The sequence below is a fragment of the Lycium ferocissimum genome, chromosome 6 (assembly GCF_029784015.1).
Source record: "Lycium ferocissimum isolate CSIRO_LF1 chromosome 6, AGI_CSIRO_Lferr_CH_V1, whole genome shotgun sequence".
NCBI lineage: Eukaryota > Viridiplantae > Streptophyta > Magnoliopsida > Solanales > Solanaceae > Lycium > Lycium ferocissimum.
Genome location: NC_081347.1, coordinates 21,693,551 through 21,708,120, shown reverse-complemented (window position 1 = coordinate 21,708,120; position 14,570 = coordinate 21,693,551). Strand labels below are relative to the sequence as shown.

Here is a 14,570-nt window from a genome sequence, read left to right as displayed (position 1 = left end):
ACAAATTGACCACGATTCAATGTAACTAAAACCATTCAAATGCATAAAGTTGACATTTGCATAAAATTGACATTTGCTTTGTTCTTGTGTTGGTTTCTCTCTCTAGTGTTGTTAAGGTTTTGTTATTAAGCTCTAGTTACTTTAATTTCTTATTACATATTCAAGGAACAATCTTTTCTAAAAATAATAAGGAGGACTTCACGAAATTACAATTCTTGTCTTAAAAATATTATTGTTATCAATTGAATATCTGTACGAAGTTAAAGGGCGGGACGAGCTTTTGTTTTGTTTTAACTACTATTGTTATTTGTGTTAACAATAACAATGACAATTGTTATTGTTATTCAAACGGTGGATTTGGAATTATGGGTTGCATTGTCTCAAATTTTGAATTCATACTTATGTTAATTGTTGTTAATTTGTAAGCGAGATTAAGCATGTGAGTTGGAACATTATCTGCATAAGAAGATTAAAATGCAAGCTCGATCGAGGCATACTTTCTTAGAAATGCAAAATTTGAATATCTTTGGAGGGGCGACTTTTAGTTATATTTAGTTATCGGATCTTTCATAGGAAGATTTTTTAATTGTGTTTAACTAAAATCGCCGGAGTCTCATGTGGAAGGTCTTTTAGTTATGTTTTCATTGAAGAAATAACTTTTAGTTGTGTTTAACTAAAGAGAGAAAGAATCTTTTATCCAATTGATCGGAGAAACGAACTTTTAGTTATGTTTAGTTATGCCTGTCTGTTCTCATATCGTTTCTTATATTCTTTGTATTATCACTTTTTTGGTTATTAGTATTAGGAAAACTTAATACATTGATTTGTGTGGTGATTTTCGGGTTGAGAGGAGTTGAGTATTTTGGAAAGGAAAGCATCAACGATAGGAAATAACAAAAGAAAATATGAAAATGCGGGGAGTTAGCCGAAATATCCTTGAATGCTTATTGCTTGGGTTGCTTGTCTGGAAAATTTCTAAGAATTCATACTTATGTTAATTGTTGTTAATTTGTAAACCGAGATTAAGCATGTGAGTTGGAACATTATCTGCATAAGAAGATTAAAATGCAAGCTCGATTCGAGGCATACTTTTTAGAAATGCAAAAATGAATATCTTTGGAGGAATCCTTAAATGAGACTTTTAGTTATATTTAGTTATCTAAACATGATGCATCCATGTTAGAACTATTATGCTTCAAATGAACTTTTAGTTGTGTTTAACTAAAAAGTGATTCTATTGGAAATAACTTTAACTTTTAGTTATGTTTAGTTATGGTAACTTTTAGTTGTGTTTAACATACTTTTAGTTATGTTTAGTTATGCTGTTTGTTCTCATCGTTTCTTATATTCTTTGTATTGCAAAAACTGGTTATTAGTATTAGGAAAACTTAATACATTGAACGTAGTGGTGATTTTCGGGTTCAAGAGGAGTTGAGTATTTTGGAAAGGAAAGCATCATGGAAGGGAAATAACAAAAGAAAATATGAAAATGCGGGAGTTAGGTAGAGATATCCTTGAATGCTTATTGTTTGGGCTCCTTCTTCTCAAAGTTAATTATTTATTAGAATTGGTGGAGGAGAAATGAAATATATACTTCCTAAAGAACAAATGTAATGGAAAGTTTGTACAATGAAACGTGCTTTCACCACAAGGATAGTTGTATTTACAATTCTTTCAGTTGTTTATGGCATTGCTAAAGAAGATTAAGATTTAATGTACTTGCCTAAAAAATGATATCCTAATGAAATTGTGTGTATATAAGGCTTCCAACCTAATCAATTTCTTGTTTGACACCTTAAAGTGAAGTTCACGTGATGTAATACGGTGGACTTCGACTTAATATGGTGGTGGTGTTGTTCTTCAATAATGAAGAAATCTTCATGGTGGGGGTGGAGGGCGGAAGAAGGTGGGGCGGCGGCGGTGTTGGTGGCGGGGGCGGCGGTGTTGGTGAGAATGAGGAGAAAGTAGAAGAAAGAGAAAAAATAATAAAAGAAAAATAAAAAATGAAAATTTTTGGTAATTTTTGACGTGGCAAGCACGGCAATATTACAAATATAATTATGATAACGTGGCGCGAGTGTATATATAAAAAAGTTTTGAAACAATGGGGGGTAAATAATTATCGGCCTTTAAGTTGTTTAGGGGGTAAATAATTACAGGTTAAGTTTAGTTCTTAAAAGTGAGTTTACTAGTAGCTCCTATTAGGAAATGATGTCTTTTCTCTTTATTGGGACACTAACAAAGGATTGATTGAAATATCAAAGTATATAAAAAATAAAGACATAGTACAGGCGACTTGAGACCTTCTATGTCAATGTCCATCATAACTAATTATATTTTCTATATAAAAGTATGGTGGTAATAAAAGTATGGTGGTAATACGAAGGGAAATAATGTTTCTGGTATTCTCTCCGTTTTAATTTGTTTGTCTTATTTTTATTTTTAGTTCTTTAAAAAGGAATACCTTTTTTTTTTGGCAATTCTTTAATCACAATTTTTCACGTGACATGTTTAAGAATTGAGACTACTCCCCCTCTCAATTTATTTGTCGTAGTTATTAAAAATAATTATTTGTTGTTTTAAAAGTTCAAGGCTCAATTAATTATTTTTTTCTATTTTCAGTAATGGATGTAACACATAAATGTAGTAAACATTTAATGAAGGATGATTATAACTTACATATAAATAAGGGTAAAGTAGTCAAACGACCCTCCTAATTAATATTTCTTAAGGAGCGTCTAAAAAAGGGGACAAATAATCTGAGACGAATGGAGTACAAGATTGAAGGACATTTTAATACATTTGACATATCTTTAGTTAACAACCACAAGATTCAAAAGTTTTTAAAATTTCATGTCAAGTCAAAATCAAACAAACAAATTTAAAAGATTAGTATGCTTCATGCATCACATCTTGTCTATAAATGGGATTAATTTGAAGTAAAGCCATATTTACAGCTTGAAACTCATTATTTTGATCTGGACAATTGAAAGCCTCATCAAATAGTGGACCATAACTTTTAATTTCATTTCAATTTACAAAATACACCTATTACTATTATTATTTATTTATTTAATTTGTTTCTTCATCATTCTTCTCCATCAGAAAAAAGAAGCCCTCATTTTCCAACTCCTCTGATTCAGTTTTTCTCAATCACTCTTTGCAAAAATCGCTGCTTCAGAAAAAAAACTCCAAGAAAAAAGGGAAAAAAAACCCTAAATCCCCAAATCGAATTCGGGTCGGGTCGGGTCGAATGAAGTGAGAGATGGGTGCAGCAGGTTCGAAACTGGAGAAAGCACTTGGTGACCAATTCCCTGAAGGAGAACGTTATTTTGGTCTTGAGAATTTTGGCAATACTTGTTATTGTAACAGCGTTCTTCAGGTCTTTCCTTCTTTTCTTTTTTTCATTCTGATTTGCATCATTTGAATAGTATAACTGTTTTTACCTAGTTTGCTTTAGATTATTTGGGACTTTACTAATTTGGAATTATGGAAGAAAAAAAAATGACCTTTTTGGAGGGGGATTGTTTGTGGAGTTTTGTGATGGTGTTGTAGGTATTGATTGAGATGTATTATGGTTTCTGCGTTGGTGGACGGAGTTACCCAGTACATGTATTCATTGGAATTAGTCGAGGTGCTCCCAAGCTGGGCCGAACACCATGGTTGTCAATGACTTAATTAAGGAAATGAATTTTCTAAACAGTTGATTATGCAGTATTGAGGATTTATTTGCACACTTTAAGGATAGCCCACAAAGCAATGGGACTGGTTGGATAATTGGTTCATATGGTCCTTCTTGGGAAAAAACACAGAGCATAATCTCATTGCCATAGGCCTGGTTAAGAGTATGCATATATATCCTATTGAAACCTTAGCTACTACATTTACAATTTTGTGGGGGGGCTCCTCAGTTGAAAGTGTATTTAAACGACGCCTCCTCAAGAATGTTCTTTCCTTTTAGTAATTTATAGTTACCCCGTATCTGTGCTGGTGGGAAGTAATGGGTACTGTCATAAATTAATTACTTGATAGGCTTTAAATATTCCTTGAAAGATATTCTCTTTGTGTCTCTTGGAGGAGGCAGTTTTGATGAGAGTTCCACCAATCATGTAGAACTTCGTAACTTGATCCAAAAAAAAATATATAACCTCCTGGTAAGAGGATCATATCATCCAACCTGATAGATATGCTAGCTATTATGGTACACTTCCATGCAAATTCATTAAAATATAATTCAGCATTTTGCTTCCCGGCAAAGAAATCCAGATGAGAGATAATAGATGTAATCTCTAATTAAATTGTGCAGCACAAGAAAGTTTTGACATGTCAAATTCCCTCCCGTCCAGAACCATGTGTGTGAAATGAGGAAAATAAGAAAAAAGAGAGACCAAGGGAAAGTTTATGGCATTAGCTTTCACCAAGTGAAACCTGTGTTGGAAGCAAGCAAGTTTGGTCCGTCAAAAGTTTTGGTTCGGTCCTATTTCAATCTTCAGAAATTTAAACCAATTATCTCATACATTAGAACCAACATATCTGAAAATGGACTCATCGATTTGTTAGTTTAAAGTCATAGCTAGGTTTCTCTTAGAACAAAATGATGGGAAAAGAGCATAACATAAATGCTTCTCTTAAAGGGAAATTACAAAATTCTCTATCCAAGTTCCTGCAGCTAAAGAGTTTTACCAAGAATACATCTTTTTAGGTGGAAAAGGGAAGTATTATGCAAAAATTTCTATAGTTAAACAGAAGCAGATGAAAACAAGTTCTTATCATCTGAGGGAAGCAAAAGGATTTAGGAATAGGAAAAATCAATGACAAGTTCGTTTCTAGCATGATACGTGCCTCGACCAAGATAGAGGTGGAGTTTGGTTTGGCTAATGTTGAAGCTGGTGATATCGAGTCCAATGGAGCAAGCAACTGCAACATTGGTGGAGTATATTAGAGAGAAGTGAAAAGATGGCAGATTTTTTGGCCAAAAACATCCCTTAACTATACCTCAAGCTTAAAGTACACCCTTGTACCTTATCAAAAAAAAAAAATTACTTGTACTACCACAATGAACAAAAAATATCCTTAAGCTATGCAAAATGTTACAAGATCCATCCTTCCGTTAGTTTTCTTGACACAAACTAATGGCTTTGACCAAAAAAGGTACTTCCCCACAAATGCCGCTATCTTGTCTCTTTAGTTCTCTTTTTTTTTTTTTTTTGATGACATGGGAACCCGCAGCCGCTACCCTTCGTGTGCGCACAGGGTAAACCCAGCTTCTGTGCAATAGCTCGCAAACCACACAGAAGAGGTAACCCGCACTAGGCAAGCCCGGTGCGACGAGCTCGACCCAAAAGGCAAATCCCCTACTGTCGTAGGCAGGGGGTTTCGAACCTGAGACCTTTATTATGAAAGCCCCATGCTCAACCAACTGAGCCACCCTTGCGGGTGACTGTCTCTTCAGTTCTCCCCTATCGTCCTTAACATCCAGCACGAAGTGCTTTTGTTTTTTTATGCAACAATGGTTTGAACTCCTTTCTTCTCATTCAGCCTTACATTACTTATCTTTTCACATTATTAATCTTTGCTTAATTGGTGGGTCTACCTTGTTTCTATCCTCCATCTATCAGACGTCAAACAAGATAAGGTGAAAAAAGTTTATGCTCTATCATTTATACTGAATTGTTATCAGCTCATTTAAAAGCTTAAATTGCTAGAGGGCACATTTTTATCTAGTGATTTATGTCTTCAACATGCCTCCTTGCATGCAGACGAAATTCTTTTTGATGTGTCAAGCAGGTGAATTTGTTTAATGTAGGGCGGGGTGTGAGACTTATATTCTTTGGACCTCCACCTACACTAATACCTTATGAATTTTATGACCACCTCTTTTAAAAGCTTGAAGGCATAACTAAGTAAAGTGTGCCTTTTTGATTTAAAAAAAGGGTGCCTTTTTGATGGTTTAAGTTTTTGGATGAGGTGGTTAGACAATTCGGTAATTTAGATACGAAAAAGTTCAACCACCAGCAACCTATTTGCATGCAGCTTGAAGCAAAATCCAGGAAATATTTGAAAGATTGGTTTTGGTTGAGTTTTTTGGAATGTTGGAAATGATGAATATCAGGCTTAAATGCATTGCATCCATTTATTTTTGGTCTGAAATGTAGAAACTAATTATTGTTAGCCTTATAATGTGCTGTCTGCTTGCTGAATTAACCAAATAAGAGACTGTTGATCTCACCCTGCATATATACATGTTATATTATACATGAACCCCGCATTATAACATTGGTATATGTGTTATATTATGTATTGTCCTGAAGTTGATAATATCTTGTTCTTTTCTCTTTCAACAGGCTCTATATTTCTGTGTTCCATTTCGAGAACAGCTACTGGATTATTATTCAAATAACAAAAATCTTGCTGACGTGGATGAAAATCTCTTGACATGCCTTGCTGACCTGTTTATGCAGGTATCCCTGTTGACATTTTCTTTCCCTAATTGTTTTCCTTGACCATTTGGTTATGATGCACTAGTAAACAGAATCGTGTGTTAAGCTGCTAATAAGTGGAACTGTCAGAATTTAGTCATTTACATATACAAGACATTCACTGCCAACAGGGAATTTCTATTCTCTTCTTTCTTTTACCTTTTTTTTTTTTTACTTTTTAAAGGTAGGTTAATAGATTTCATTTCTATGTTTTCTCAATAGAATTTCATTTTAAATGCATAATCAGCATGTTCAGGTTTTAATAAAACCAAAATGTTGCTCTTTTCTCGTTGTGGCTCATTATGTGGATCAGTTAACCAGAATCTTGTTGAGATGCTCTTCTAGGTTTCTTTCTTTGTTTTTTTATACTTCTCACTTGCACAAAGGGAAAAAGGAATGTTCTTCGGAGTGGAGAAGGCCCAATAGTCAGCTCCTGGATTTGGCTAGGGTAGTTGTTTTCAGGGTATGAATGTGCATATGATCTTTCTGAAATTTTGTTTCCCGGTCACACCTTATTTGAAGAATTCAGATGATATGCAGATTTTGGTTTTATAGTTATGATTATCTGTTTGGTTTTTTCACCTGTGAGCTCAGTTTTAAAAACTACTTCCCTGATCTGACCCTTTTGGGTTTTGCCATATGTTTTCACTTTGACCCGTAAAGAATCATCAATTGGCTTAAGGCAGTTTTATGTTATTTTTAGGGAGACTTGGGGTGTGTTTGGTATGACGGAAAATGTTTTCCTCCATATAGGAGAAAATGTTTTCCATAAAATTTGAGGGAAAACATTTTCTGGATTAACAAAAACACACCAACGCATTCCCCACTCCACCCCCCGCAGGCCCCACCCCAACTCCACCCCCCACACCAACAAACCCAACCCAACCTTCCCCCCACCACCCCAAACCCCCTCCCCCACACCCCATCCCATCCCAAACCCCACTCCACTACCCCCACCCCCACCCACAAACAGTGGCGGGGCCACAGCCTGGGAAGGGTGTTCAACCGAACACCTTTCGCCGAAAAATTATACTGTGTAGACGTCAATTATTACGTATTACAGACATATATTACATATTGAGCACCCTTAATATATAGATTATATGAATTTGAACACCATTGATAAAATTCCTAGCTCCGCCACTGCCCACAAACCCCACCTCCAATTGTTTTTAAAAAGAAAAGTTTTTTTTGTTTTTCACACCACCAACCCCTCCAAAAAACCTTATGTTTTTAAAAAAAAAAAAAAAAAATGTTTTTAAATTTTTATTATTTTTTTTGGTTGGTTTTTAACACCACCCAGCCCCCCACCCCCTTTCTCCCCCCACAAAACCTCCCAACCCGTACTCCCCACCACCAAAAGTTGCACTCCGAATTCAAAAACTTCATAGTGATTTTGCTTTGAGTATATGCAAATGCTCTTAAAATGACATTTTTCAACTTGCGTATTAAACACAAAAAAATGAGTAGGAAAACCACTTATTTTCCGAGAGAACATTTTCCTTCGTACCAAACACACCCTTGGAATTTGTTGTTACTGCTTATTCCTGTAAGGCTGAAAATAAACTAGGAGATGAGTTCCTAGAGGATGTGCATAAAGTAGTTCTTGTGCTTGCTAGTGGCCTGTGCAGCAGGCTTGTTGCTTTCCACTATTAGTTTATTTCTTAATGTGTTGCCTTTAGTAGTTTGGCGTCTCTTGGGTAATGCCTAGATCCGTGAAAGAGTTGATGTTCAGCTGGAAGAGTGGAGCTCGGAAAAGAAGGCACAAGGCTTGGAATGTCACTCCTCTTGCTTTAATGCGGGTCATTTGGAAAGAAAGAAATAGGAGAGCTTTTGAAGGGGTGGAGATGAGCTTTGCTCAATTGAGGAGTAGTCTCCGATTGCTTATTTTCTTTAGGTGCACCCATGTAGTTCCTGTTTGTATAGAGGACTGGATGTCTTTTGGAGAGAACCATATTTTGTAGGTCTCTCCTTTTTGGCGTACCATTTGTATACGGCCATGTTGGCCTTGTTATTATTAATGAAAAACTTTACCTGATCAAAAAAAAAAAAAAAAAAAAGTATGCATTGGCAGAGAGTTTTTCTTGAGATCTATGTCATGTTCTTTTCGTCGAGTAGATTGTTTAATTGTTGTTGGTTTATTCTCTTAGTTAGTTTTTGTTTCCACAGAAAAGAGTGAATGCATTCATGGTTTTGTCTACTGAAGCTTAGGCTCCAAACAAGCGAACGGGTTTAGTCCAATCTGATAAAATGCTGACAATTTACAATTTGGGCACATAAATGTTTGTTCTGCTACTCGTTTTGGTACTTTAAACTGAACTTTCAATCAACTTCGGTAATGCAAACTAATATATTATTAGAAAATAAGAAGTTCAAGTAATACATCGGCTTTCACTGTCTCACATAGAAAATGTGAGACCATCTTTTATGACTTCGAAAAGGCTTGAATTAGCTAAGCGTGTAAGATGATTTATTTCCTACCATCTGTTTGTTCTGTTTAAAGGTTGCGCATTATTACTTTAAATCAATAATATCCCTTGCCTCCTTTATTTACAGATATCTGAAAGCACATTGCCAGAACTTGTATCTTTTTGCATTAGATGAGCCCATGATCTATATTGTACTTCATCATCGAACTAATGGGCTTATTCTTGTGATTTTGTAGATAAGCTCGCAAAAGAAGAAAACTGGGGTCATTGCTCCCAAGCGCTTTGTACAGAGATTGAAGAAGCAGAATGAGATTTTCCGCAGTTATATGCATCAGGTGTCCTATAGTCACTTCTTTTAAAATGCTAGTTAGAAACTAATATTCCTTCTTCCTATAAAATATGGGGAAGATAGCCCTAAGTTTGTCTGTACAGGTGTTAACAAACCCCCTCTGCCTCCTTTTATTTGCATTTCATGAATTGTGTGCTTTACTCCTTTTGGTGTTACTAGACTGCTGTAATGTGGGATTGCTAGAAATCCTAAAAACCTAAGTTGCTCGGACTCTCCAAAAATGTTGTCGCACCCGTGTCGGATACTTCAAAAATACACTACTTTTGAAGGATCCGACAGGCACCCGTTAATATTTTTGAAGAGTCCGAGCAACATAGCTAAAAACTAAGGAGTTGCTTCCTATTTGCCTCTTTTTTCTTTTCCTTTTTTTCATGCTGCATTTGGTAGTATTTTTCTTGGGCCAGTGTGTGATTGAGAAATGTAGTTGTGTTGAACTGGAAATCTTGTTCCTAGGCCAGTCACATGATCAGATCTGCTCCAGATCAAATGGAAATTCCGTGCTTGGAGTTGATTGTGTCGCAGAGGAGAATAGTATTGCTTTAATATCTAGTTTACAACCTGTAACATTATGAAAGTGAAATAATTTACGGGGAACATTCCAAAGCCTGTCTCCCCTGCCTAAGGGACTTCTATTTGTTATCTTTGAAGATGTCTCTCTCTGCCCTTTGTGTTGGTCCAGACTAAACATCAATTATTGTTGTGCTAGTTTGCAAACATTCTTTTTCATGTTAATTTAGTGACTAGGAGGTTAAGTTCATGTAAAAGGGTCAGATATTCTACTTGCTTCACATTGTTTCTCCTCTGTGGAGGGCACGGAGGTGGTCATCAGATCCAGCTTAATTTAAGACTTGCTTTCTTTGAAATTTGTCCCAGAAATTGAAGACTTACATTCTACTGATCCAGAGGGAGGAGGGAGAGAGGAGAGACTCGCACTCCCAAATAATTGATAGTTAAATTAACTGTCATTATGATGCTTTTGATTTTTATTCATCAGTTACTCTTCATTTCCCTTTATATGTTGGTGCTTATATGCTCTGATGTGCTCGCCGGCCTCTCATGTTTATAGATATACTTCTTTGTTAGGACGCACACGAATTTTTGAACTATTTGCTGAACGAACTGGTTGACATACTGGAGAAAGAAGCCAGTGCTGCTAAAAGTGATCAAGAAACTTCTTCCCCAACAGAAAAGATTGCAAATGGACCTACCACTGTTCGTGCTAATGGTGTGAAAAAGGAGCCTCTGGTTACATGGGTGCACAAAAATTTCCAGGTAAAGCTTTCTTGTCTTGGCAGTTGTCAGCTTATGCCATCATTTCTGGTAATACATCACTTGATATGTCAGCAACTGTATTCCTCTTTTTTTCTTTTTCTTTTTTTAGTTTCATCTGCCAGGCCTGTTTAAATTGGGTTGTCTGGTGCTCAGCATTTCATGATTGGGTCTTACATTAAGTCTTGCCATGTATCTTGTTCAGTCTCCGACTACAAACAAGAAGTAAAGTATACTAGGAATTGCCGGTTTACACTAGGAATCTGCTTTGAGCCCATACTTGAAATGGTGCATGCTACTTGCAAATGATATTATGTTAGATTTTAAAATTAGCGAAGGAGTCAATCAAAAGCTAGATGTGAACTCTAAAGTGAAGGGTCTCTTATCAAGTTCTTACATGGTAAGTTTAGCCTCGATAAGAAGACTGAAAGCGAAGTGAGACGCAGGCAAGAGGTCATCGCCTCACCTTTTAATTTTTTTGTATTAATTGGCGCCTCACTTCAAAAAGGCGAGCGCTTCGCCTCTCGCCTCAGTGAAGCAGGTCCTTGTCGCCTCTCGCCTTCCAAGACACTGGTGAGACGAGATTTTGTTTCTTAACTCCAAGCAATTCAGACATTTATGCTGAAAATTACATGATAAATTCAATGTAACACAGAATAACGAAAAGGATTGTTGAATTGGAGTGCTGCTAGAATGTAATCCGATATGGAGATACCTTGCAGGCTGACGATGTATATGATGGTTGAAATGGGAGAATGCTACGACAATGCTATGTGATAGGAAGATACGTAACAACAGTGATAAGCAAGTTCTAATGGAACGATCTTGAGGCCAGCAACATCTAATAGGTGTTAATATTTGACATCTAAGACCCAATGTATCCCCAAAATGAATGTCCTAGAAATTCATATGTATCTAAGATTTAGCAAGATTCAGAATTATCACATCTGACACAGGGAGCGAGTAGCACAGGTAGAGCATAATATGGCATTAGGGTTGCTTAGATTTTTTATGCACCAGTCCATAGATGCAGATGATTGAAGATATGAAAACACGGAGGTAGATTTAAAATCATAGAAAGTTGTCATAAAAGATCTAGAATCTATGCTTCCATTGTTTCTAGCCTTAATTAAGTCCTGTTTTAATTTTTTTTTTTTTTTTTTTTCTTGATAATAAATCAATGAGGACTTAGAGAAGTTAGAAACAATGGGAGCAAAAGACTTCTAGATACCATATCAACTAATTAGGTCTACATAATACAAGATGAGGTCCTGTGGTATATGCTATTTGTTGACACTATTGTACTAACACAAGAAACCAACAAGTTATTAACCAAAAGCTTGCACTATGGAGAAGTACTCTAGAGAGTAAGGGTTTACGATAAATAGAAGTAAGATTGAATATATGTATTGCAAAATATCTTAGCATAAGGAGAGTGAAGTTGAGGTGAGATTAGAAGGCATTGCGGTACCGAAATGCAATCAATTCTTGGATACCTAAGTTCATCCCCGGAGAACGGAGTGATAGATGAAGATGCTACACAGAATGATAATCGGATGGTTGGAATGAAGTGCTATCGGGGTGTTATGTGATAGAATCTGCCTACCAAAGTCAAAGGTAAGTTCTGTAGAACAGTTATAAGACCAACAATGTTATATGGGAGTTAATATTGGGCTGCTAAACAAATCCACAAGATGCGTGTCTTAGGATGTGATGTTAAGATGGATATGCAATAATAAATTTAGACAAGATTTAACATGATCAGATTGCACCAAAGGTGCAAGTAGCACGGATCGAGGATAAAATAAGAGAAGATCTCTTGAAATGGCTTGTTCATGTCCTATGTCGACCTTTAGATGCACTGCTTTATAGGAGTAAAATTATGGTGAGTGCAGGTCTTGAAAGGAGACAAGGTAGATCTAATATTTCATTGAAGTCTCGAAAGACCTACAATCTCTTGGAATCCATGCAGACTTAGCGATAAGTGGGGCACAGTGGAAGAGAAAGATCTATGTAGACGATATCAATTATTTGGACATATGTTTTAATCACGTTAGTTAGTCTAATTTTAGATCCTATGTTTTCTAGGAGTCTTTTAGCCATGTCAGAGACTTATATACCAGTAGAAAAGGAGAGTACTTCTAGTACTTCCTATTGTTAATTTTTTAATTCAGCCTGAGATGATTTTAAATGGAGAAACATATCATATTCATATAGCTGGTCCCAATTTGTTTGAGATTTTGGCATAATAGTTATTGTTGTTGTTTAGTTGTTATTACATTTTTACTAGACCTCTCGAGAGCTTTTCTTTTTAATTTGAGATTTAGAGAAGTTCTAGTTTTGAAGAACTTCTAATTTATTTTAAATGACAATTATTTAGTATTGGAATGAAATAAGCCGAATAGAGCGGAATGGAAATAAAGGATTCTTATGGTCGACCCAACTATTTGGCGATCAAGGCATAGTCGATTGATTTTTCAGGGATTGATCTGCTTTTCTTGTAGATTCTCCACAAACTTGGTAAGTCAGAATAGGTGCCTGATATTGCATCCTTATACCGCTTCTGGTGTCTAACCTCTCTTGTCAAAATTAAAAGAAAGGAAGGAAAAAGAAAGAAGAGTTCAGAAGTAGAACTAAGGTTTTAACATCATTTCTTTGACAGTATGAAAAAGAAAGTACGAGTATTTTATCTGGTCTTTTGATGTCTCTGTTAAACCAGTACTCTCTAGACTCTTTAATTGATCTTAAACGGTTTTTGCTTCCAGGGTATACTCACAAATGAAACGAAGTGCTTGCGTTGTGAGACTGTAACTGCAAGAGATGAGACATTTCTAGATTTGAGCCTTGACATTGAACAGAACAGTTCAATAACTAGCTGCCTGAAGAATTTTAGTTCCACAGAGACTTTGAATGCAGAGGATAAGTTCTTCTGCGACAAGTGTTGCAGGTATAATGTGTTTTTTGCTTTCTTGTTGGATAATTACAGAGAACACTCCTTTTAGGCATGTGCCTATTTTGACATAGCTGCAGCAAACTAACATGATTCGTCTCTTTGCTGTTTTATCACTATAAAAAATAAAAAAAAAATAAAAAAAATCACTATCAGACTACCTAATTCACCATTTTTGAGAATTTAGCTTGCAGGAAGCTCAGAAGAGGATGAAGATTAAAAAGCCCCCTCACATCCTAGTTATCCATTTGAAGCGATTTAAGTACATTGAACAGCTTGGTCGGTATAAGAAGCTCTCGTACCGCGTTGTCTTCCCACTTGAGCTGAAGCTGAGCAATACAGTTGAGGATGCAGATGCCGAGTATTCCTTATTCGCTGTAGTAGTCCATGTTGGGAGTGGACCAAACCATGGCCACTACGTCAGCCTTGTGAAGAGTCACAACCACTGGTTGTTCTTTGATGATGAGAATGTTGAGATGATTGATGAGTCGGCTGTTCAAACATTCTTTGGCTCAGCTCAAGAGTATTCCAGCAATACAGATCACGGATACATCTTATTTTACGAGAGAGTCTCCAATGGAAGCACTAGTTAGTAGCATAATGAGTTTAGTTTATTTCCAATTTTGAACTCAATTTCTCCCTCTAATGATCAATTTTATTATTTGCTACTTTCCTTGTAGTTTCTTCAGAAATTTTTTAGTGAGTTGACATGAAATGTGAAGAATACATATCTAGGTTGCTGCCTTGTACAGTGGATGGTGAAAAGCTTTGCCGTCTATATCTCCAACAATAAAAGGTTAAAAGGATATGAAGTGTATGTGATACTTGAGTTGAGGAAACTTTATTCTTCAGTTTATGGAGTGCTCATACGCTACTGTAGTCCATTATCTAATTTAAAATAGAAGTATGGTTTATAGTTTAAATTTGCCCTCCGTCAAAGTTTGGGGTCAAATTTGTCCTCCCCATTAGGATACTTGATAAATTTGCCTTTATTTGGATGGAAGTTTGATTTGGACTTAACACAAAAAAATTAGCCACGTCGGATCCATATAGGATCCCTACCCAAATCAATCCACTAATTCCACTGTCTTCGC

At 36.0% G+C, this 14,570-nt stretch overlaps 1 protein-coding gene across 2 annotated transcripts; it reads left to right on the top strand.

The window, feature by feature from the left end:
* Positions 1-2,979: 2,979 nt before the first annotated feature.
* On the top strand, positions 2,980-14,315 carry LOC132059503 (ubiquitin carboxyl-terminal hydrolase 3). 2 transcript variants are annotated; one of them, XM_059452129.1, is made up of 6 exons: positions 2,980-3,382; positions 6,345-6,461; positions 9,145-9,243; positions 10,341-10,529; positions 13,292-13,473; positions 13,664-14,315. In XM_059452129.1, exons 1-6 carry the CDS (start codon positions 3,266-3,268, stop codon positions 14,067-14,069), a joined length of 1,110 nt encoding a protein of 369 aa, XP_059308112.1. In that variant the 5' UTR covers positions 2,980-3,265; the 3' UTR covers positions 14,070-14,315. The 2 variants fall into 2 exon arrangements, with proteins under 2 accessions (XP_059308112.1, XP_059308113.1); XM_059452130.1 differs by lacking the exons at positions 2,980-3,382; positions 6,345-6,461 and adding an exon at positions 6,677-6,942.
* Positions 14,316-14,570: the final 255 nt, after the last annotated feature.